The sequence below is a fragment of the Ylistrum balloti genome, unplaced genomic scaffold (genome assembly GCF_031769215.1).
Source record: "Ylistrum balloti isolate Yb309-2 unplaced genomic scaffold, AGI_CSIRO_Ybal_v1 Utg369622, whole genome shotgun sequence".
NCBI classification, from domain to species: Eukaryota; Metazoa; Mollusca; class Bivalvia; order Pectinida; family Pectinidae; genus Ylistrum; species Ylistrum balloti.
Genome location: NW_026781892.1, coordinates 662481 through 686852, shown reverse-complemented (window position 1 = coordinate 686852; position 24372 = coordinate 662481). Strand labels below are relative to the sequence as shown.

General features: G+C 36.3%; 1 protein-coding gene across 1 annotated transcript in view; it reads right to left on the bottom strand.

Moving 5' to 3' along the window:
• Positions 1-2957: 2957 nt before the first annotated feature.
• Positions 2958-24372, bottom strand: part of LOC132550023 (uncharacterized) — a 54959-nt gene continuing 33544 nt past the window's right edge. Inside the window, exons 30-48 of the mRNA XM_060214022.1 lie at positions 24107-24255; positions 23212-23351; positions 22682-22827; positions 22253-22445; positions 21302-21454; positions 20055-20202; positions 19182-19303; positions 18094-18269; positions 17180-17261; positions 15474-15588; positions 14973-15122; positions 14115-14243; positions 12831-12956; positions 7858-7986; positions 6903-7034; positions 6515-6651; positions 5228-5333; positions 3951-4126; positions 2958-3062 (exon numbers count right to left, since the gene is read on the bottom strand). Of these exons, the coding sequence (XP_060070005.1) occupies positions 2958-3062; positions 3951-4126; positions 5228-5333; positions 6515-6651; positions 6903-7034; positions 7858-7986; positions 12831-12956; positions 14115-14243; positions 14973-15122; positions 15474-15588; positions 17180-17261; positions 18094-18269; positions 19182-19303; positions 20055-20202; positions 21302-21454; positions 22253-22445; positions 22682-22827; positions 23212-23351; positions 24107-24255 (2614 nt within the window). The remainder of the gene's footprint in view (positions 3063-3950; positions 4127-5227; positions 5334-6514; positions 6652-6902; positions 7035-7857; positions 7987-12830; positions 12957-14114; positions 14244-14972; positions 15123-15473; positions 15589-17179; positions 17262-18093; positions 18270-19181; positions 19304-20054; positions 20203-21301; positions 21455-22252; positions 22446-22681; positions 22828-23211; positions 23352-24106; positions 24256-24372) is intronic.

Below are 24372 nucleotides of genomic sequence, written 5' to 3'. Positions count from 1 at the left end.
AAGCACCCTTTGTACATATCATAGACCAGAGTCAATTCCGTGATACGTTATGCATGTATTCTACTTTGGTGTCTTGGTGCTTGAGGGATAGCGCCTGAAAAATAAACATACAGCACAATTCTGTGATGTGCAGGTTTGATGACGATTATGTGAATGTTTCCTGGTCCTCACCATGTGCAATATGTAGCTGGATGTGCTTAAAGCTTGTTAGTATGTCTGGTGGTCCCAATGTGTAAGAAGACAGTTGCCCATCTGTAACAACTGTACTTTGGTCTCCATGTAAATTTTTCATTTGTCCATATTCTGTTAGTGTTTCATTGATGTAAGTTTGTAAATATTCCTTTGAGCCGTTTTTTGAGGTGAATGTTTGAGTATTGCGGTAAACCACATGATCTGTTGTATATCATTTATCTCGGTCAATTTTGTCGTTTCTTACGCCACCTCATAGAGTTGGCACTTTTGGACCCAAACATCACTGCTACAGAGTCCTGGCTAGACATAGCAGCTGTGTGCTGCAACACTATCCATTTTCATTGGTATTAAGTCTTAAATTAGCAAGTACATAGCAAAGACTGAAATCAAATTATAGAAATATAAAATAGTTTGTTGGCAAATATTTTATAACATTATGAAGTAAAAATGACCAAACTAAAAATAAAAAAAATACAGGTCAAAGAGAAATTTTGAATATATAACTGATGGCTGTTTACTATGATACATGAAAGCATTTTACTTTGACAAAAATTAAATGAAATGTTGTAATTGCTTGAATTAAGGTCAAGGTGTTTTGAAGAGTTTACTCATAATGATACTCATCATGACACTATGATGCAAAAATGAACTAGAATGAAATGAGTTGACTGACTAGAGGTCAAGGTCCTCGATCGTTTATTGATACTTCTAGTGGTAGATATGCACTAAATACATTAAAAAGCACAGTGGACCTGGATCAAAAGTGCCTGATCAAAATTCAAAGTCAACAGGTTCAAAGCGAAGGTCACATTTTCTATCTCTAACATCTATAATAACATATATCATATCTATAACATTATGAAGCAAAGTTGATGAATCAGAAGTCACTTAATTAAAGGACAAGGTCATAATGTTAAAGGACAAGGTCATAATGTTGAAGGCCAAGGTCAAATATTGAATATTTTTTACTAATAAACACTTTATGACATGTAAAAGATGTCAATGTTAACATTCTTTTTCTTTAAGTGGTAAATAATTCTGTCCCAGTATTATTTAGATTAATCAAAGATGATTTTAATCAAATAAAGAGTTGCCAGGCAACGTGAGGATGTTAAAGACAATAAAAATCACCAAGTAAGGCACATTTAATCACACGAAGAATCACTACCTAGACCACACAACAATCAATAAACATGTATCAAATGTGCAATAAAATGTGCATATAACTTATAAAATACACTTTGTATTTTGCGCATGTAATTCTAATTCTGTTGAACCTTCCTGATAAGCCCATGCTTCAGTGTAACCTTCCTGTTAAGCCCATGCTTCAGTGTAACCTTCCTGTTAAGCCCATGCTTCAGTGTAACCTTCCTGTTAAGCCCAGGTTTCAGTGTAACCTTCCTGTTAAGCCCAGGTTTCAGTGTAACCTTCCTGTTAAGCCCATGCTTCAGTGTAACCTTCCTGATAAGCCCAGGTTTCAGTGTAACCTTCCTGTTAAGCCCAGGTTTCAGTGTAACCTTCCTGTTTAGCCCAGATTGCAGTGTAACCTTCCTGTTAAGCCCAGGTTTCAGTGTAATTTTCCTATTATTAAGCCCAGATTGCAGTGTAACCTTCCTGTTAAGCCAAGGTTTCAGTGTAACCATCCTGTTAAGCCAAGGTTTCAGTGTAACCATCCTGTTAAGCCAAGGTTTCAGTGTAACCATCCTGTTAAGCCCAGGTTTCAGTGTAATTTTCCTATTATTAAGCCCAGATTGCAGTGTAACCTTCCTGTTAAGCCAAGGTTTCAGTGTAACCATCCTGTTAAGCCAAGGTTTCAGTGTAACTTTCCTTTTATTAAGCCCAGGTTTCAGTGTAATTTTTAAGCCTTTCATGTATCTGTTAAGCCCAGGTTTCAGTGTAATTTTCCTATTATTAAGCCCAGATTGCAGTGTAACCTTCCTGTTAAGCCAAGGTTTCAGTGTAACCATCCTGTTAAGCCAAGGTTTCAGTGTAACTTTCCTTTTATTAAGCCCAGGTTTCAGTGTAGCCTTCCTATTAAGCCAAGGTTTCAGTGTAACCATCCTGTTAAGCCTAGGTTTAGAGCCAAGAGTTATTGCAAGGCCTGTTTCTGATATGTTAGGACTATAGGTAAGTTGGTTTGTAACACGGGGAAAGTCAGTTACTCTGTATCAATGTCTAACAACAGATATCTTGATTTGGATTACAATTTTCTGATGTAATTTTCAGTGAACTCAATAGAACACTCACAAGACATTGATATTGATTTGGTTGATGATATGAAGAAAATATCAGTCGTTAATTTCATTTTATTTTACAAATATGAACACATACATGTACAATGATCAAAAAATAACATACATTCATATCGGATTGATAACAAACCATGGTTAGGATATGAGTACCAGTCGCTGTGAATTTCTGCCTGGTCACAACAATAACCCGCACCCAATGTACAGATGGGGGAGTGGAGGGGGTTATCATTTATGTGGTAGTAATTACAACACCCAACTACTTCCAGTATCCAGTTTACATTCTGTTGTATTTGGTATAGGTGTTTTGGCCATCAACTTTTCAAAGATAATACATATTGAAGATTAATAAAAGTGTATTATCAGCTGATGGAAAGGGAGATGTACGGGTGGCATTAAATGTCCACCTTTACATAAGTAAGGATGTGGTTACTGTGTTGAATGACAGAACACATTGATGGCACTGTGATGAAAATATGATGAATGAGCAGTAGTAAAGAAAATGAAATGTCATCATTATGCTGCACTGTCTTTCAGAGTTTCATCTGGATCTGTCTTTGGTGTAGAAAATTCAGAGAAGTGAAGAGGATTGGAAAAACCTGCAGCTCCATCATTTGTGTCCTGAAGAAAGGAAACTTAAAATGTAATTGTCAATCACGTTGTAGTTATCTTATTTCATTGTCAACAGAAATCAAATAAAATATAGTTCAAGTCAGCTAACGATTCCACAATTTTACTTATTGTAACCAGATAATAATTATGTCATTCATACATATTTCTTGATCGTGTCTGTTAAAATTCAATTACATGTGTGATGCAAAACCAATACCCGGGATAGTGTGTGACTGCCGCAATTGTGAGAAAATATCTTTACTATTACGATATGAAGCATTTTATTCTAAACCCTATAAAAACAGGTGAAAATTTGTCAAATTTGATCTGACTGTTTTGTAACTCTGATCTCTAATCTGTCCTATCAAAAACAATACATGTTTTTTTTTTCACTTATCAGAGTAGAATAAAATGACGGATAATAAAACTGTCACTTTTCAACCAAGATCTTTCTATTTTATCACACTACCATGATCCATATCATCCTTCTACCATTACCAGGATAAATTCATATCACTCGTCTACCATTATATATCACAACCATTCCTCTACCACGACATGTCCCAACCATTCCTCTACCACCATATATCCCAAAGATATATCTACCACAATATATCCCAACCTTTCCTCTACCACGATATGTCCCAAACATTCCTCTACCACGGTATACCCCAACCTTTCCTCTACCACGATATGTCCCAAACCTTCCTCTACCACGATATGTCCCAAACCTTCCTCTACCATTATATATCCCAACCATTCCTCAACCACGATATATCCCAAACATTCCTCTACCACGATATGTCCCAAACATTCCTTTACCACGATATAGTCTCTACCACACATGGGAGATGGAGCACACATATTATAAAACATATGTAGTTTTTTTATATTCACCTCTTTGACCTCTGGAGAGAAAGCTGTTTTGGCAACACCGCCTGTTCCATGTATAAACTGTCCAGTATATCTTTTGCGCATCAACAGAAACACCGCTGTTACAGCAATTAAGGCCATGATAATCAAACCTAACACAATGCCAGCCATTGACCCTTTACTCAGGTATATAGCGGAGCCTACAAAGAATATGTGAAAGTGATATAACATGTCAATACTGAGGAACAGAGGATACACTCGCATTCTGATATTGTCGAGTGATCACAAGCAGTTTTATAATGTCTTATCTATAGTAACCTAGATTCCAGCTCTTGATCGATATCAATGACAGCAGAGCAATGTCAAACAAGAGACGGAACCAATGTATGCTCCCTGAATACATGCAAGTTCCAAAAGGGTTAATTTTGAAAAAATTTAAGTATGAAAAATACTATGGGCAAAAACTCCTAAATCATACAAAAGAGAGTTATGGTTCTTGTATACTGCAAACTACTCCTAAGAGATCTATCTACTTATGAAGTTTCATGCTGATACCTCTTATAGTTTTTGTGATATGCTCCAGACAAAATTATGATGGACAGATGGATGGACAAACAGATGTAAGGGCAAATTGACAGACGGGCAGGGAGCATAAAAATAATGTATAACTGCTAAATTGACACGAGGAGTACCGGTAGAGTTACTGCTTGTAGGTGGAAGCAATACTAGACAAAAATATGATATCTCTCTGAAGAGAAACAATTCTGATTCACAGTAACATGAACATTATCAGACATACGTCGATAAGAGTGGGAACAAAGAGTTTCCGTGGTAAACAGCATGTGAAAAATTCAACTTACGATCATTGATTTTACTTCTAAATAGATTTTTGCATCAAAGTACATTCAGTTCAATGGGCAGACATTAAAACTCTTTTCAATACCAATTAAACTTGTAGGTACTATCTTTGCCATGCAGATAAAAGCTGCATATTGATAAAACAGGTCAATATATTCACAAAGTAGATATTAAGAAATCAAAGTGACCAGAGTTTGATGATAACACTGACAACAGAAAAAAAGGATTCCTTGTTAAAATGTTCATTCCCTGTAAATTTTCAAATACTAAATTATGGACAACTGTGAACGTAAACTAGATTAAAGCTATTTCAATGAGTTAACCACACTTAAGTACACTTAAACACACTATCAAACATTTTATTGATTCAAAATAAAATCAAAGTCACAAGAAATTGGTGATTATGGATGTTAACTTAGCTGGAAAAGTATATAATATAATACCTGATGATTTGGTGGAGGTATGGGCGGAAACAGAGCCAGACAACTGAGTTCCTTTCGCCAGTGAACAATCGGTACCATGGAAACCATCAACACACAAACACAACCCCTGTAAATAAATAGATTCCAACTAAAACTGTCACCCTGATGATAAGTAAAACCCTCCAACCAAATTCCATCCCCATCCCACTGAGTTAATACTTACAATGTTTTAATTACCATGTACTATAAAAGCTATTGGGCATTACATCAGTATATTTAATCTTTAATTTGGTTACCATGGCAACCGAATCACATCAGATATTTTGGAAAACGGTACCATTGTAATTATCATTCTTTAAAAATCATTACCTATCATTTTTCAGAATCATCAGACAAATAATTTGTATCTCAATTTTGCTCCTCGAATTCCCTTTCATCTGACCCTGCAGAATAAGGTCACTTTGCACCATTGTTGCAGCTATCGTAAATGTGCATGTGAACACAAACAGAGCAGCTGCTAGCTAGTTTCTTTCTTCACCAGGCAACAAAACATATAGTCCATAATATGCTTCAATCATCACAATATGCTAATTTTGAAATTTTGCTTCCATTTTCAATGAATAGAAATGAGAATTTTATAATGAACAACTTTGTAAAGTGTTATCATGCAGCATTGACAACACTTCCAAGTTCGTAATTCAGTCACATCTCATGCAAGTCTCATGAAGTTGTGGGAATTGATAATAGTTGACATAACTATGATTTGGGGAATATCAGAGGTTTTTTGTCAGATCTTGTATTTCTTAACTTTTTACATAATACAGATATTTTGTGTACAATAGACATATACAGGCTGCAGGTTACAAAACGATGCACCGCTGCATCTTTTCTCCCAGAATCAAAGAACGCAACCCATTTTTTCCATCTGAGATTACCAGTTTCCTTGAGACGGAGCAAGGTCTTACTGTAAATATACAGTTATGACGTAAACACAACCAAGATTTCAGTCCTTTTATCAATGAAACACACTTATATCGTAAACATGAAGTTAAAAGTTTGAACTTCACGACATACAATCCAGTCAGATATCAACTTTCTGTCCCAATTTTGAGATTAAATTTTCGAAGCTCAGACATCAATTTTCAGAATAATACCTATCTACTTTGAAAGAGATGCCCAAACATCCAGTCCAAGGACTACATTTGTTAAGTAACAAAGGTGTGCAACACAAGTATCCATATCAACAAGGCAAAAACCGCAGCAACACTTGATTGTAAGCTTAACAGCCTGGAACTGTAAATCACTCACCTTCTTGTTACAGACGCCTCCATTTAAACATGCACCCGGGAGACAATTACACGTGCCAGTAGTAGAGAAACATGTTGATGAACAGGAGGTAGGACACTGCATGGTACAACCACTGCCCCATAATCCTGGTGTACAAGCTGTGTGGAGGAACCATACAAATATTTAGGCAATGGAAATAAAAGAGTAGACATACTTTAATTGTTGACATAGTGTTTTGTTTGAATGCCATCACTGGACTTGTGATAGTACTGTCAGAAAAGTAAGGAAAGTATTGGTATAGAAAGCACCACACTTAAAATGTAAATTATGCTTCACCTATTAATCAGCATATTAAGACTGTTGTTGAATGAGAAGTAACATTCATGCTGAGAAAGGTGTGATTACTTACTCTCATTACACAATGGACCAGTATATCCTGAAGCACATGAGCATTGGCCGGTGACACTATCACAAGATCCGTCGTTCTGGCACGGCGGACATGTCTGCGCACAGTTGACACCAAACTGACCCTCAGGACAAGCTAGAAAATTCAACACGATACTTTGCAAATGCACACATTTAGGTAACAGGTATGAATGATATAACTGCATCATGATGACAAGCAAAGCTGACAATACTTACCTTAATCTAAACATATCCATATTCAGAAAATTTCATGTGACTGCATTTGTGATACCATATTCCTGAAAAAGCTTGGCTGATAATACCCGAGTTTCTCTTCATATATTCCTTACCAGTCAGGCAGACAATATTCAGGTTTGTCACAATGTATCCTACACCAGTCAGGCTGACAATATTCAGGTTTGTCACAATGTATCCTACACCAGTCAGGCTGACAATATTCAGGTTTGTCACAATGTATCCTACACCAGTCAGGCTGACAATATTCAGGTTTGTCACAATGTATCCTACACCAGTCAGGCTGACAATATTCAGGTTTGTCACAATGTATCCTACACCAGTCAGGCTGACAATATTCAGGTTTGTCACAATGTATCCTACACCAGTCAGACAGACAATATTCAGGTTTGTCACAATGTATCCTACACCAGTCAGGCTGACAATATTCAGGTTTGTCACGATGTATCCTACACCAGTCAGGCTGACAATATTCAGGTTTGTCACGATGTATCCTACACCAGTCAGGCTGACAATATTCAGGTTTGTCACAATGTATCCTACACCAGTCAGACAGACAATATTCAGGTTTGTCACAATGTATCCTACACCAGTCAGACTGACAATATTCAGGTTTGTCACAATGTATCCTACACCAGTCAGGCTGACAATATTCAGGTTTGACACAATGTATCATGTCATACAGTCAGACTGACAATACTTACGTTTATCACACCTTATTCCTGACCATCCAGGCTGGCAAAGGCAATCTCCATTCACAGGATTACATACACCTTCATTCTGGCAAACACATGGCTGAGCGCAGTCGAAACCAAAGTGTGTAGACTCACAAACTGAAGAAAAAAATCAAATCAAGATCCAACTGAAATTCAACACCCAAAACACAAAGGTTAAAGGAAAACCCAACATGTTTTATACAAAGTGTAAACAAAAGAAAGTTTTGTTTCCATAACACCATTCCAAATCAAAGAAATCACTCAAACGCTGTCTTGCTACCACAAAGTGAGGCATCCTGAATAGAGAGTACGAAAACTGTATAAAAAGATTGATCAATAGTACGAAAACTGTGTAAAAAGATTTATCAATACAAAGCAATAAATTTAACTGTGCCATCAACAAGTTTTTACTGACTTTCCATTTTATGACATCCAAAGGCATTGTTACCTCAGTTTTTTAATCCTAAAGAGCATTCATTAGTACCATGACAAGTTGGCAAAATTCCACCGACAATATATCTTCAATAGTTTCTTAACATTTGCAGAACTATATACATATGATTAGCAGCACCGTTTATAATGTACTTGATGTTTCTCCAGAAGATTCCAATGTCGAGAATTATTAAAATTCAATGATTGAGTGAGTGCACCCCCTCCTGTCTTTTTATAAAGCATTAATCTAGGCCGGTTTGAATTTCCCTTCCTTGCTTTCTAAGATTCCAAACTTAAGGCACTTTGTATCACTGACTTGTTCTAGAAAGCAAGCATTTGTATCATACAGTTTATCATATACCTATACAGTATTTCATACAATTCAGGGCTCTCACACCCCATGTTGGGACTGGGGCCCGGGGCCCTTAGAATTGGGAAAAATAGCGGCGTTTTCCTTAGAATTGGGAAAACTTGGGGTCTAAATTGGGAAAAAAAGATACTATTTTGCATTGGGCCGACTATTGGCCCCAAATCTGGCAGATCGATAGCCCTGCAATTGTTTATGTGTTGTTCTGGAAACTAAAAAAATCATATTGTTAAACCTTCCTTACAGTATATATTACAGAAGAATGTAACAAAATGGAATTTCTACTTCCAAGAGGGATATCATATAAAGAAAAAAAAACATCAAGAAAATACCAACATGGCAACATAATCATAATTCCAATTCCATAAAACTAGGGCAAAATATGAACACAACAAAGATTTACGAGAAGACACCTGAAAAAGTACAGGGAGAAGACCAGGTGTTCCGGAAGAGTGAGCAACTTCTGCTTCATTGACAATAGCTGTCATGTAAACTTTGGTCAATCCAAGTAAGTATTGTCACATTATATTCAATGTAAGAGTGTTCAGATGCATTTCTCCGGTCATAAACATACAATTAGTGGGTTACAGTGTGGTCAAATATTTTCAAGTAGTGATATCTATTACGAATGGGAACCGGCCAGACTTATAACCAGATAGACGGGATGTTATTTTAATTGTAAGTCTGTAGGAATAATTCCCTTGGCATCACAATGATTATATAAATTCATGGCCGTTAGGTATATATATAGTTTGTAAAGTATATCTTAAACTCAAGTACCTTTCCCAAAATAGGAATACCAGCAGTAACATCATTATCTTAAATAAAAAATCCCATATAATTTTGCCACCATATGAAGCACTTGTTCAGGTTATGTACCAATATCTATGATACAGTTTTTTTTCCAGAAAGGAAATTAGCTTTGAGTTCAGTCTCCCTCATATGTGTGAATTAAGTATTAATTAAGTCTTTTACACTAAATCATCATTTAAACTTTCCTTCTTCCCCCATGATTTATTATCAGATGAGTTTAGCTTTATGTGTATGTTTCCAAGCCTATACACATTAAAAGTTCAGAAAGTTGATCCTTTTAAGTTCATAACAATGAGTGGGTGAATTTTACAATGATGGCTACAAATGGAAGTATCATTATCTTTCGTAGTTTTCAATTACACTAATGCATATTTTCTAACACAAATGTCAATTTCACATGCAATATACATGAAACTAAATGGGAATCATGCAAACATTTTAATGCAAAAATGTTCACAGATAATAAATATTCAACACCTAGATGATTATTTGTCAAAGATATACACTTTAGTAAAAGGAATTGGTCTACTATGATACGATAATGTATGAATAATTAATCGGGGAGGACATGCCTGCTGTTACATTCAAATGTCTTTATGACGACAAAACTTTTTGATTTGACAATAAAACAGTTCCATTTGACAGGCACATAATTTTCCTGATGTAGAATGGTTTTGCATTATCAAATTGCTGAGAGCATGGAGCATCTAAATAAAGCAATAATGCAAGCAGTTATCAGAATATACCTTTATAATGTGTAAAAATAATCTATTCTCCAACTGGAAATTACCAGGAAATGGTATTTTATATATATACCATGACCGATATCACTGTAAACTTGGGTGAGACTAACATTTCAAAAAATGACCTTTAACTTTAACCTATCACTCATTTGCATGTTGAAACACTGGTTGATTGAAACTATCACAAAAATGAACAGTGACTAGAATATGTTCACGTCGCAGATGGATGATGTGTTATGTCAATGCCAGGTGGGCTAAACAATAGATCCTAGAGAGAAATTTGTAACAATTGTGCGATGTTTCTTTTCTTTGAAATTGGTTCCAAAATCAAATACAAACATCTTGAGATTAATGTGTGTGGATATCTTGAGATTAATGTGTGTGGACATCTTGAGATTAATGTGTGGACATCTTGAGATTAATGTGTGTGGACATCTTGGGATTAATGTGTGTGGACATCTTGGGATTAATGTGTGTGGACATCTTGAGATAAATGTGTGTGGACATCTTGAGATTAATGTGTGTGGACATCTTGGGATAAATGTGTGTGGACATCTTGAGATAAATGTGTGTGGACATCTTGAGATTAATGTGTGTGGACATCTTGTGTGTGATTAATGTGTGTGGACATCTTGAGATTAATGTGTGTGGACATCTTGAGTGTGGACATCTTGAATGTGTGTGGACATCTTGAGATTAATGTGTGTGGACATCTTGAGATTAATGTGTGTGGACATCTTGAGATTAATGTGTGTGGACATCTTGGGATAAATGTGTGTGGACATCTTGGGATAAATGTGTGTGGACATCTTGAGATTAATGTGTGTGGACATCTTGGGATAAATGTGTGTGGACATCTTGGGATAAATGTGTGTGGACATCTTGGGATAAATGTGTGTGGACATCTTGGGATAAATGTGTGTGGACATCTTGGGATAAATGTGTGTGGACATCTTGGGATTAATGTGTGTGGACATCTTGGGATAAATGTGTGTGGACATCTTGAGATTAATGTGTGTGGACATCTTGAGATTAATGTGTGTGGACATCTTGGGATAAATGTGTGTGGACATCTTGAGATTAATGTGTGTGGACATCTTGAGATTAATGTGTGTGGACATCTTGAGATTAATGTGTGTGGACATCTTGGGATAAACGAAAACTATATCCAGTAATTCTCACTGATTTAAAGAAATAAGATAAATTAGAACAAAGTCCATGAAGGCAGTCTGTTAGCCAGTATTTACAGAAAGTCAATTCCATATTTAAATGATGTTTTAGTCAGATTCAAAATAACAACCAGGGACAAATATCTGGAATGTAAGAATATCAATCAATTCAGAATTCTCAAGAAGTTGCAACAAGCTTTAACTGTTGAAATCCAAGATGGCTGTGTGTCTGTGTTAACCTACATGTTTATTTTATCATTGCACTATGATCCTCTTAACAGCACATTTACAAATCAATGAACCTTTAACAATTTTGATTGTTGTAATCAACAGTCACTAAGGACAGTAACTAGTGGTTCTACACTAGGGTAGCTTCTAGAAGTCCCTAGCATGGATTTCAAGATACGTACGATATAAAAACGAAACAGAAACAGTTCAAATTAGTACAGGTTGCATTGCCTCATGGACTTCTTATATCAATTTTTTTGGCTTCACTGTTTTAAGATTAAATTCTAACCATGCATATCATTTCAAAAGGTAACTTACTTAAATATGATCTTTGGAGAGACATGTCATAAATATTTCCAGCTTTATCAAAATCATCATTGCTATTTTTTTTTTTGGCAATAGGTTAAACACCACCATTGTGATGGCAGACATTGGTAAGTCAATGTTGGACTGAAATGTCTATAATATTTGAACCTCTTCTACACAAAATCCATGAAAATTCAATATTGCTGTAGAGATACACAAGTTAAATGAATTCACTATTTGAACTGATCGACTCCTGAAATCATTAATCCGCTTGAGGATAAATGTGGATGAATATTTTTTGGTTTATATTGTTTTTTTTTAAAGTATGTCAAATCCACTTTTGGTGCAATACTTTTCTTTAAAGTAAATTAGAATTAAAGCTGGTAAACCCCTGAGGAACCAGCATTCATGTTGACATTTGCTGCGTGCAGCAGGTTGGCTGCACAATCTTCTGATTTATTTCAGATTACCATAAATTTGTTTGAGAGCTCTTCTTATTGGAGGTTGAAAAGTACCTATATCCCATAGTTATCATGCATTATGAGTGGGCAAAACAGTCACTTTGCGGAATGAGAATCACACATAAATGTTAGAGTTAGTGTTCCTGTTCGAGCACTGAAGTGTACTGCCCATCAAGCCTATAAGATGCTGATTCCCAGCATCTAAAAAGAACATATAGCAGTCAGTTCAACTGCTAAAAATGAAACTGAACCTGAACCACACCCCCCTCCTACTCCCCTCCTTATGGATATTCAACTACAAAACTACATATCTATGGTCAAATATAAATAGATCGAATTGCATGATTTCATTCATACATTAAAAGACTGACCTAAGACAAGTGACTAATTCAACATAGATTTTCTCGGTCAGTGTGGTGACCTTTGACCTTGAAAAACTTACCTAACTCACACTGATGACCTTTCCTTCCCGGAGAACAAGAACATATCCCATTTCTAGGATCACAGGTTCCTCCATTGCAATTACAGGACTGCCCACAGTTCTTACCAAACGTGCTGGCTGGACAAGCTGAAACAAATGGCCTGAATGTCACTTCATCACAATAACAGAATGACTCTTTCTAAGTTATACAATTGTCACTCATGTGTCCCTGTCAGGGCCCTGAACTCCAGGTTTATATAAAATATTTTAGCAGATTGACACTTTTGATATGACCATATAATGATATACTGCCAATTTATCCGATGACAAGAACGCTTTCATCCCAATTTGTCGATGGATACAAAATACCTATCAATGATACTAGATTCAGTGTAATATCACTTACTTTGTAACACTGATTCATATATTGTGTTTGATAAAGTTCAAACTTTCTTAGTATTTTGCAATATAATAGGTTCATTATTCCTTAAGATGCTGTTTTCCCAAAAAGCACATCGTCTCAAACAAATGATTTTGTCTACACTTTGATTTACTGCTAATATACATTTGTTACTATTACTTTCATTAAGAGTTGTTCACCAAACCACTTCAGTCAGTAACCTACACGACCCTGGTGTCCAAACCACTTCAGTTAGTAACCTACACGACCCTGGTGTCCAAACCACTTCAGTCAGTAACCTACACGACCCTGGTGTCCAAACCACTTCAGTAACCTACACGACCCTGGTGTCCAAACCACTTCAGTCAGTAACCTACACGACCCTGGTGTCCAAACCACTTCAGTCAGTAACCTACACGACCCTGGTGTCCAAACCACTTCAGTCAGTAACATACACGACCCTTGTGTCCAAACCACTTCAGTCAGTAACCTACACGACCCTGGTGTCCAAACCACTTCAGTCAGTAACCTACACGACCCTGGTGTCCAAACCACTTCAGTCAGTAACCTACACGACCCTGGTGTCCAAACCACTTAAGACATGATATTTCTACATCAACCTACTAATCCTTCATTCGATACACCATAACCGGTGGCCAATGTGGATATTAGTGCAGGACATGCATGTTTTAATTTCAAAACACTTATTCATGCTGGACAAAATGTTACAAATGTACTTACAAAACTGACAGTTGGTACCACTGACATTGACTTATCAGTGTTTTACTGTACTTACAAAACTGACAGTTGGTACCACTGACATTGACTTATCTGTTTTACTGTACATTACAAAACTGACAGTTGGTACCACTGACGTTGACTTATCTGTGTTTTACTGTACTTACAAAACTGACAGTTGGTACCATTGAATCCTGGTAGACAGTCACATGCTCCAGTAAATGGATTGCAGTTGCCATGGTTACTGCACTCACAATTCATCTTGCAATCGAGACCCCACTGCCCTGGATTACACACTACAAAGCAAAGTTAAATGACTACATTAGAAAGATCGTAAAATCTTAAATTAGATCATAGAAAAATGTGTCTTTCACTGAGAAGAGGTCTGTCTTTCACTTTACAGGTAGACTCATATTCTTAAAAACTAAATTCTCATATTTAGATTTACAATCTACCATTGCTATAGGTTTTGAACTTGTTGATTGTTGTGACGTGCTCATTGTAGTCTATTTTTCATCAGAAATCATTTTGAAATTTTGCCAGGATTGATCTTGATTAAACTTGAAGTAGATCCTGATAAATCAACTGAGCATATTTTTTACAGCCCTTCACACCAGCATGCTACTTGTAAATATCAAGAACTTGTACTGTTCAGTTATTCAAAAGAGGTCATCAAAATATACAAGACATTTAACTCTTTAACTTTATAAGCAGTCAAAGTTATTCATTTAAGTAAACTTGGAGCATACTACATGCTACATGTCATGACATCTATTTTCCATTTCGATATTCAGAAGAACTCATTTGAAGATTTCAACATATTTTATCTTTTTGAACGGTGAAGAAGGCCAAGGTCATTCATCAACTTTAAAGCCCTTCACTAAAACTTGCCACTAACCATATGTCATGATCATTTTTGTTATTGACAATAAGTCTTCTAAAGAGAAAACATTACAATGAACACCACACAACCACATATGCTCACTTACTGGACGGGTAAGGCCATTTGAAGCCAATCCACTTACCTCTCTCACACATGTCGCCCGTGTAACCAAGACGACACTGACATGAACCATCAATTGGACTACATACAGTAAATCCATATGGATTACAACGACAGTGATTGGTACAATTTTGTCCATACATTCCATCTTTACAGCTTTCCCGACAGTAAACTAAATTTACAAAAAAAGGATTTTATTTGTTTCAATGATATGAACTAATATAACTACATATATTATCTCAATACTGAAGCATGACTTTGTTACAACAAGTTTGTTTATTAAGCAAATATTTCCTAAATTTTTAAATAACTTTTTTGAAGTCAGTTTATTGAAACTTTATTTTACTTTTCATTGCTTTAGCATTCAATTTTATGTTTTGTTAGCAGGCTTAAATCTTTCAATTAAGTACTGAAAAGACCTTGAGATGAAAAAACCAATTATCATGTAGATACAAATATCCTTTACAAATGCTGCTACACATTCTTATCAAATGTCTTTTAAACCATCTGTAAGCAGCCTTACCTCCTGCAAATCCAGGCTGACACTGGCATTGTCCAGAGACAGGATCACAGCCATTACTGTGGGGGCTACACTTACAGGCATTGGAACAGTTGTATCCCCATTTACCAGGAGGGCACTGCAAATAATGACAAGGGCCGTTAGAGACAGGTTATGCTCCCCAAATGGGATAAAATTTAAGTATCAAAAATAACAAAGGGCAATAACTCCTATATTATGCAAAAGAGAGTTATAGTTCTTTTTCATTGCACTTCTCTTTGTTGAGATCTATCTACCTCTCAATTCCCTTGTTGATACCTCTTACAGTTTCTTGTGTTATGTTACGGACAAAATTATGACGGATGGACAGACAAAGCAGCGACTATATGCTCTCCCATCACGGAGCATAAAGACAGGAAAACAAAGAATTAATATTCATGTCATATATATATCACATCATCTATGAACTGGATGAGTGCCATCATTACCATACAATAGACAATTTCATATTTTGCTTGACATGTTATTGGAGTCAGGAATCATTGAATGCTGTAACAAGTTGACATCTGAAATATTTTTCCAATCTTTGTTATGTCATGCTTCACCTTTCTTTTGTACCTAATAGTGAAATTCTACGGTAGACGTGATCAGATAAATTCTATTAATCTGTCAAAACCTGAATCTATACAGTACTTACCAAAACACATCTCCTCACTCTTAAAGATATCATCTTATTCTCTTATATTTTATTGTCTGGAATATTTCAGTCTTACATAAACAATGACTGCCTGATCAACTGGATGGTTTATTGACTTGAGAATATATTGTATATTACCATTTGATTAACATGATGTCATTTCTGTACTTTTACAAATGTTGTTTATAAATCCCGATGTTTGGTGTTGACTTATAAAACTTGATGATAAATGTTGATAAATCCCAATGTTTGGTGTTGACTTATAAACTTGATGATAAATGTTGATAAATCCCAATGTTTGGTGTTGATTTATAAACTTGATGCCACATTTTATCTATATTTTTTTATGCGACCAGTGTGTGAAATGTCATTATACAAGACAGTGTTTCAAAGCTGTTTTGTATAAATTAGTTGTGCTCAACTTTTCCTGCCTTGATATTCCATCTTACTAACCTGTAAGTGACATTTTGTACTGGTCCATCGTTTGACCTTGACATTCTGCCTTACTAACCTGTAAGTGACATTTTGTACTGGTCCATTGTTTGACCTTGACATTCTGCCTTACTAACCTGTAAGTGACATTTTGTACTGGTCCATCGTTTGACCTTGACATTCTGCCTTACTAACCTGTAAGTGACATTTTGTACTGGTCCATCGTTTGACCTTGACATTCTGCCTTACTAACCTGTAAGTGACATTTTGTACTGGTCCATTGTTTGACCTTGACATTCTGCCTTACTAACCTGTAAGTGACATTTTGTACTGGTCCATTGTTTGACCTTGACATTCTGCCTTACTAACCTGTAAGTGACATTTTGTACTGGTCCATCGTTTGACCTTGATATTCCATCTTACTAACCTGTAAGTGACATTTTGTACTGGTCCATTGTTTGACTTTGACATTCTGCCTTACTAACCTGTAAGTGACATTTTGTACTGGTCCATCGTTTGACCTTGATATTCCATCTTACTAACCTGTAAGTGACATTTTGTACTGGTCCATCGTTTGACCTTGACATTCTGCCTTACTAACCTGTAAGTGACATTTTGTACCAGTCCATCCATCAGGACAATAACAAAATCCGTCAGTCTGTCGACAAGTCCCTCTCTCACATCTGAATTTGTTAAGATATGAATAAAGTAAGTAAGGCGTCTCGCCACAGCCAGAAGAAAGAAATAAAGTATATGATTCTGTCCTTAAAGACAGCATGAATGACTTTCATCTCAATTTCTTTTACACTAGCATTTTATATTTCAAATGATGTCTGACCATCCAACTCAGTATCTTGTCCGCAGACAATCCAAACCATTATCAAATGTAGAATAGCAGAACTATTGTATGAATCAAAATATAACTTGTACATAACCTTGAGGACTGACACAGACAAAATGATAACATATGCTTTAGGACTGACACAGACAAAAAGATAACATATGCTTTAGGACTGACACAGACAAAATGATAACATAAGCTTTAGGACTGACACAGACAAAATGATAACATATGCTTTAGGACTGACACAGACAAAATGATAACATATGCTTTAGGACTGACACAGACAAAATGATAACATAAGCTTTAGGACTGACACAGACAAAATGATAACATAAGCTTTAGGACTGACACAGACAAAATGATAACATAAGCTTTAGGACTGACACAGACAAAATGATAACATAAGCTTTAGGACTGACACAGACTAAATGATAACATAAGCTTTAGGACTGACACCGACTAAATGATAACATATGCTTTAGGACTGACACCGACTAAATGATAACATATGCTTTAGGACTGACACAGACAAAATGATAACATAAGCTTTAGGACTGACACAGACAAAATGATTAAATTCTTGCTCTATAAGATGTCACTGTTTGTGAAGGATGTATTTATGGCGAATGATATAACAGATCAACACCATCTCTGCCATATCTTATACTTACGCACAAGTCTGGGAACAGTTTGCACCAAATTTGCCGGTTGGACAGGGCGTGGTACAGAGTATACCCTTGTAGCCTGGTACACATTGACAATGTCCTGTGGCTGGGTCACATGTCCCTGTGGAAAATCTTCCACACGCCAAACACTCCCGCCGACAGTTAGAGCCATAGGTGTTGTTCTGTACGTTGAAATTTGGAAAACAAATTAAGTCTGTGAAGTAACTGCTGATGTATGAAATAAGTTAAGGAAACTCAGGCTAGCTAATACCTTGCTATGTTCAGGACATGAAAAAAATATAGCTACTTAGATTTTCTCTAAATTACTGCTGCTTAACTTTTAAAAAAATACAACTCTTTGCTATCAATTACAATGGAAAGGCCTTTTTTAAATACTCAATATGCATTATTTGGATTAAGAATGCTCAAAAATCAACTAAGAATCAAAAGCACAGAGTCATAAAACCATAATAAAATCTATTGCTTTTGGAATCATGTGAATGACCTTCCCAAAATAGCTATAATAGATATCAAGGTGTATAGAAAACATGCAAGTATTTCAGCTGTAATCTGCCGATTTGCTGATATTTAATAACTTACATAAATACTTGAATTACATATTCATTAAATTTCTGCCAGTGAAATATCGGAATACGTCAGTTTGATAAAAATGTATATCATTACTGCAGTCATGCTATATGAAATCTTATGATACTACAAATGATGACATACATGTAACTTTCCAGTGATGTTTAAAATTTGGTAGTTTTGAATAAACCAGAGTGTATTCTCTGATTTGATATATAAACATAGTTTTGTAAGGGATTCTCACCAAATAACAGCATTAACTGGTAGAATACAAGGTAAAGCAGCTTATTCAAAATGGTGTTGAGCATGACATCAAACCATCTGACGTGAAAAAACATTTTTAACATCACTTTTTTAAATATATATATAATTCGTATGACAGTATACATCTATTTTTCAATGGTACTTCAGCCTCCTGACAAATGTAGATATTCTGTCAAACTCGTAAATATCAATGATACTGAACAGGAAACCATTAAATATTATCTAAATAAGTATATACTTACAGAACAAGGTTGGTCACAGTGATCACCATGGAAACCAGGATCACAGATACAGATGCCAATTTCCTGGTGACATTTGCCATGGTCACAGTGGCACGTTTGATTACATCCTGCCCCAAAGTGATCTATCAACAAATCAGTTATAAAAAAGCGAGGCTCGATGAGATTCGATATAAAATTGTGTTCATTCATCATCAAGGTACCCCCTTCTAACAATGCATTGGTTTCTTTTAATGATGAAGCATCACACGGTCATGATACTCAATAATCTAAGAGAATGTGTGTGGTCAATTTTCAGTATTTTAAGACAGTCACAGTTACATTCCTGCCAAACTTGACTGCATAATTCATTCAACTAAATTACCTTTAACACACTATTTGTCACATGGACTTCCCTTTCAGATACACACGGTATTATACCTACCTGTAGGACACTTGGTCACACTGACTTCCTTGCCAGCCTGGACTACACACAGTATTATACCTACCTGTAGGACACTTGGTCACACTGACTTCCTTGCCAGCCTGGACTACACACAGTATTATACCTACCTGTAGGACACTGTTGGTCACACTGACTTCCTTGCCAGCCTGGACTACACACAGTATTATACCTACCTGTAGGACACTTGGTCACACTGACTTCCTTGCCAGCCTGGACTACACACAGTATTATACCTACCTGTAGGACACTTGGTCACACTGACTTCCTTGCCAGCCTGGACTACACACAGTATTATACCTACCTGTAGGACACTTGGTCACACTGACTTCCTTGCCAGCCTGGACTACACACAGTATTATACCTACCTGTAGGACACTGTTGGTCACACTGACTTCCTTGCCAGCCTGGACTACACACAGTATTATACCTACCTGTAGGACACTGTTGGTCACACTGACTTCCTTGCCAGCCTGGACTACACAGACACTGACCATTGCCAGAACAATGTCCATGGAAACAATCACACTCGTTTTGACATCTGTCACCATAGAAGCCTTCTGAACATTGACAGCTGGTTCCCTGTTTTAAAAAACAGATAATATATTTATTTTTTTTCAAGAGAATACAAACATGTGAACATCATCCAATCAATTCCACACAGAAAAGAGTGAGAATATTTTGTTAGTTACATCATTACCAGGCTCATCATCCTTGATATACCCTGCTGCTCAACAGATCAGGTGAAGACCTACATGAAGACTCTTTAGTATGAAATGGATTACATTGGGTACCTGTCCAAACAACTACTTATGTTATCAACAAAATTATATAATCAAGTAATGGAACCCTTTTGAGCGATAACAATGATATTTTCTTTGGAACAGACATTACCACCTATTGTCATTCTGTTTTACTGATTAACCCAGAATGAAAAATGCCAGGAACATGGGGGAGACCAACTCCACATATAGAGCTGGTCCAGAATTGAAAAATGCATGGCCAGGAACATGGGGGAGACCCAATCCACATATAGAGCTGGTCCAGAATTGAAAAATGCATGGCCAGGAACATGGGGGAGACCCAATCCACATATAGAGCTGGTCCAGAATTGAAAAATGCATGGCCAGGAACATGGGGGAGACCCAATCCACATATAGAGCTGGTCCAGAATTGAAAAATGCATGGCCAGGAACATGGGGGAGACCCAATCCACATATAGAGCTGGTCCAGAATTGAAAAATGCATGGCCAGGAACATGGGGGAGACCCAATCCACATATAGAGCTGCTCCAGGTTGTACTTCTATAGAGATACTTATCATATTTTGTTGTAAAAATCCTAGACGAGTTTTGATTTCTGTTTAAATCCAAAACTTAACATGAACTATAAAGGACCATCCTAAACTTTCAGTACGGACAAAAACCGAGGAAGGACAGGTTGACAGATGAATGATGCACCTTGGTCAAATGGTGATTTGAAAAGTCCATTTCTGTTTGATATCAAAACTGAACATGCACAATATTGGAACAACAAACAGAAGAGCATTATTATGTTTTAAGTAGGAGAAACACAGTGACTAATAGATTATGTATTACAGTTGAATTTTGGAAAGAATAACCAATAAATGATGGTAGGCAAATGTTACATGTCCAATACTAAAACTAAACTTAAATACGTACAGGGCATGAGCGACATTGACCAGTGCCTTTGTCACAAAATCCATTCAGGCAGTTAGGACATACTGTCGAACAGTTGCCGTAATAAGGCTCCTGACAGGCATTCTCACATCCTAGTCCTGTCCAGCCTGCAGGGCATGTACATGCACCAGTCACCTAGGAGAATCAGTAAGGTCAAGGGTTAAACAATCCAGAGGTCAAAGTAAAACTTCTGGGCTTTAGGAGTTAGAGGCTGATTTCATGAATACTACTTAAAAAGTCATGGCCCATGTTAACTTTTATTTCTGACCAACAACTTGTTTTACATGGAAAACTTTAGAAATCAATTCACATATATTTCATTATATCACATATATATCTGTATATAATCACCAGTTGTTCATTTTAAAATTTGAATTTGATTTATAATGAAACATACAGGGCAAGCCCTGGCAGGTACATAGACTTATGAACAACATGGAAATGGAATGATGTAACAAATGTAAGTACAAAAAACAAACATAAAATGAATTGGGGGTATAATTTCCCAGAATTAAATGCCCAAACGAGCGTAGGTACTATTTACAAGGTAAAGAAATAACAAGTGAGAGCCCCCACGAAGGTCTGACTTAAAATGTCAATAAATCAGAGATGAGACCTGATTAAAAAAGTCACAGGGTTTTTGCTCATCTGCAACAGAATTTTGCAGTATTCTCTTGAAAGGATAGCTTTGCAATCATTTTCAATTCATTCCACCATGGAAAGTTCCATATCTACAGTGTATATATTCTTAATCATAACTTGAATGTTTACGGTCATGGTATCAAAGGGGTAGACACACTAAAATAAGTACACACAGCACTTAATTATAATTAAAAAACTTTTCTGGAGGTCGAGGATAGAAGGAGTCTAATATACTGTTGATACATGTTTCAAATTCCCTCAGTTATTCCCAAGGATTTTTCCAGGTCTTACTTTATCACAGGGAGCCTCGTTATGACAATTACAGGTGGATGTACAGCCTGGACCGAAAAATCCAATAGGACAGGAGAGTTTACAGTCATCGCCGAGAAAACCTGGTTTACACGTACACAGTCCAGTATCAGTTTCACATTTCTCTGTCTGATTCATCTGACAGACGCAGTGTTTTTGGCAATTCACACCATACCTAGAACAAAGATTTAATGTGACAAATTAACAGAATCCTTTAGAACAGAACCCAAAATTATATTTAGAACATATATCTTTGAAAATATTTTTACTTACAACTGATTCACAGGATATATTAGAATGACCTTGACCTCAACCCTAATCACTATATTTGTCAGATTGATTTGCGTTACATTGTGGAAGCTTCAATATCTCTACTAGCCATGGTTACAAGCTATCTGTCATAACACTTACGTTCCCTGAGGACAAGGTTGGTCACAGTGAGGTCCAAGATAACCTGGTCCACAAACACAGGCTCCGGTCTGGTGGTCGCAGTCAAAGTCAGCGAGGCAGTTACAACTCTGTGCACAGTGCTTCCCGTAAGTATTATAGGGACATAGCTGTCAACAATGAACAGGTTTCTTAGAAATATATTTAGCAAATATAACAAAATCATTGCCACTTGGACACTATACCTGCCTTATAGAGGAAAAATATAAGAGTATATGCTGATTATAGAACACGGATTATCTTCCTTGTTGATGGATATACCACTTATTCTAAATACAAGTTCAAGATTTCTGAAACTGCCAGACAGGATTACTGACATGCAATGTATGTGCAACACAATCTTAAGGAATAGGCCTTGAAAGAGTCTTCCTGATTAATGGTTGGTTGTAATTAAGTATTTTAAAATTCACTTCCATCAACAATTATTTTTGAACTAACAAACTATTTCCAGTGAAAGCATCAGACAAAACAAAATGTCTGGACAAAGTGTTTACCTTTTCACAGGTGTGCCCTGTGTAGCCACTGTCACAGTCACACACGCCAGAAATCGGATCACAGCGTTGGCCATTACAGTCACAGATGTACATACAATTTGGCCCAAACACCCCCGGTTCACATGTGTCAGCACACATAGCTGTGGATAAACAAACACTGTCAGTGCAGAACGCTTTATAAACACATATACTTGTGAAACAAAGTGGATTGAACGTAAGTATCTCTTTCACACACTCATTATAAAACATGTACAAAGGTCATACCTTCATGACAAAGAAATTGTCAAATTTTCGAGCAACTTGTCCCTTTATCAAGACACAAATATTACATAAATTACATCACATACATAGAACATAAAACAATATACTTGTGAAACAAAGTAGATTGAACGTAAGTATCTCTTTCACACACTCATTATAAAATATGTGCCTCTTTCACACACTCATTATAAAACATGTGCCTCTTTCACACACTCATTATAAAATATGTGCCTCTTTCACACTCATTATAAAACATGTACAAAGGTGATACCTTCATGACAAAGAAATTGTCCAATTTTCGAGCAACTTGTCCCCTTATCAAGACACAAGTATTACATTAATTACATCACATACAAAGAACATAAAACAAATACAAAGTTATAAATCCAATACGAGAACAATGGTGTAAATTTAAGTGTCTCGATAATCCCTTTATATATATATATATATATATACACAAGAGTAAAAAAGCATACTTCTCAAACTATGGTTGACGGACAGATGGATGGACAGAGAAAGCGGCAACTATATGCTTTCCCTTTGGTAGCATAAAAAGTATTAAGTATATATCTCAATGAGACAAAGATGACAATGATACATTTTTAATTGTGTTGAAACCAGTAGAAATATTTACGTAGTTTGTATCCAGGTTTGCAATCACATGTTCCTGCAACTGGGTCACATGATCCTTGAACACATTCACACACCGACGAACAGTTCCGGCCCCATACTCCTGGTGGACAGGGGAAATTACAGTTATGGCCGTACCATCCTGGCTGACAACTACAATCAACATAATATCAGATTACATGTGCTGCCTATTATCAAGATGTCAGGAATTAAAAAAACATAGATATGATATATGGTATCTTGCACTTTATTATTCACTGGCTCACACTT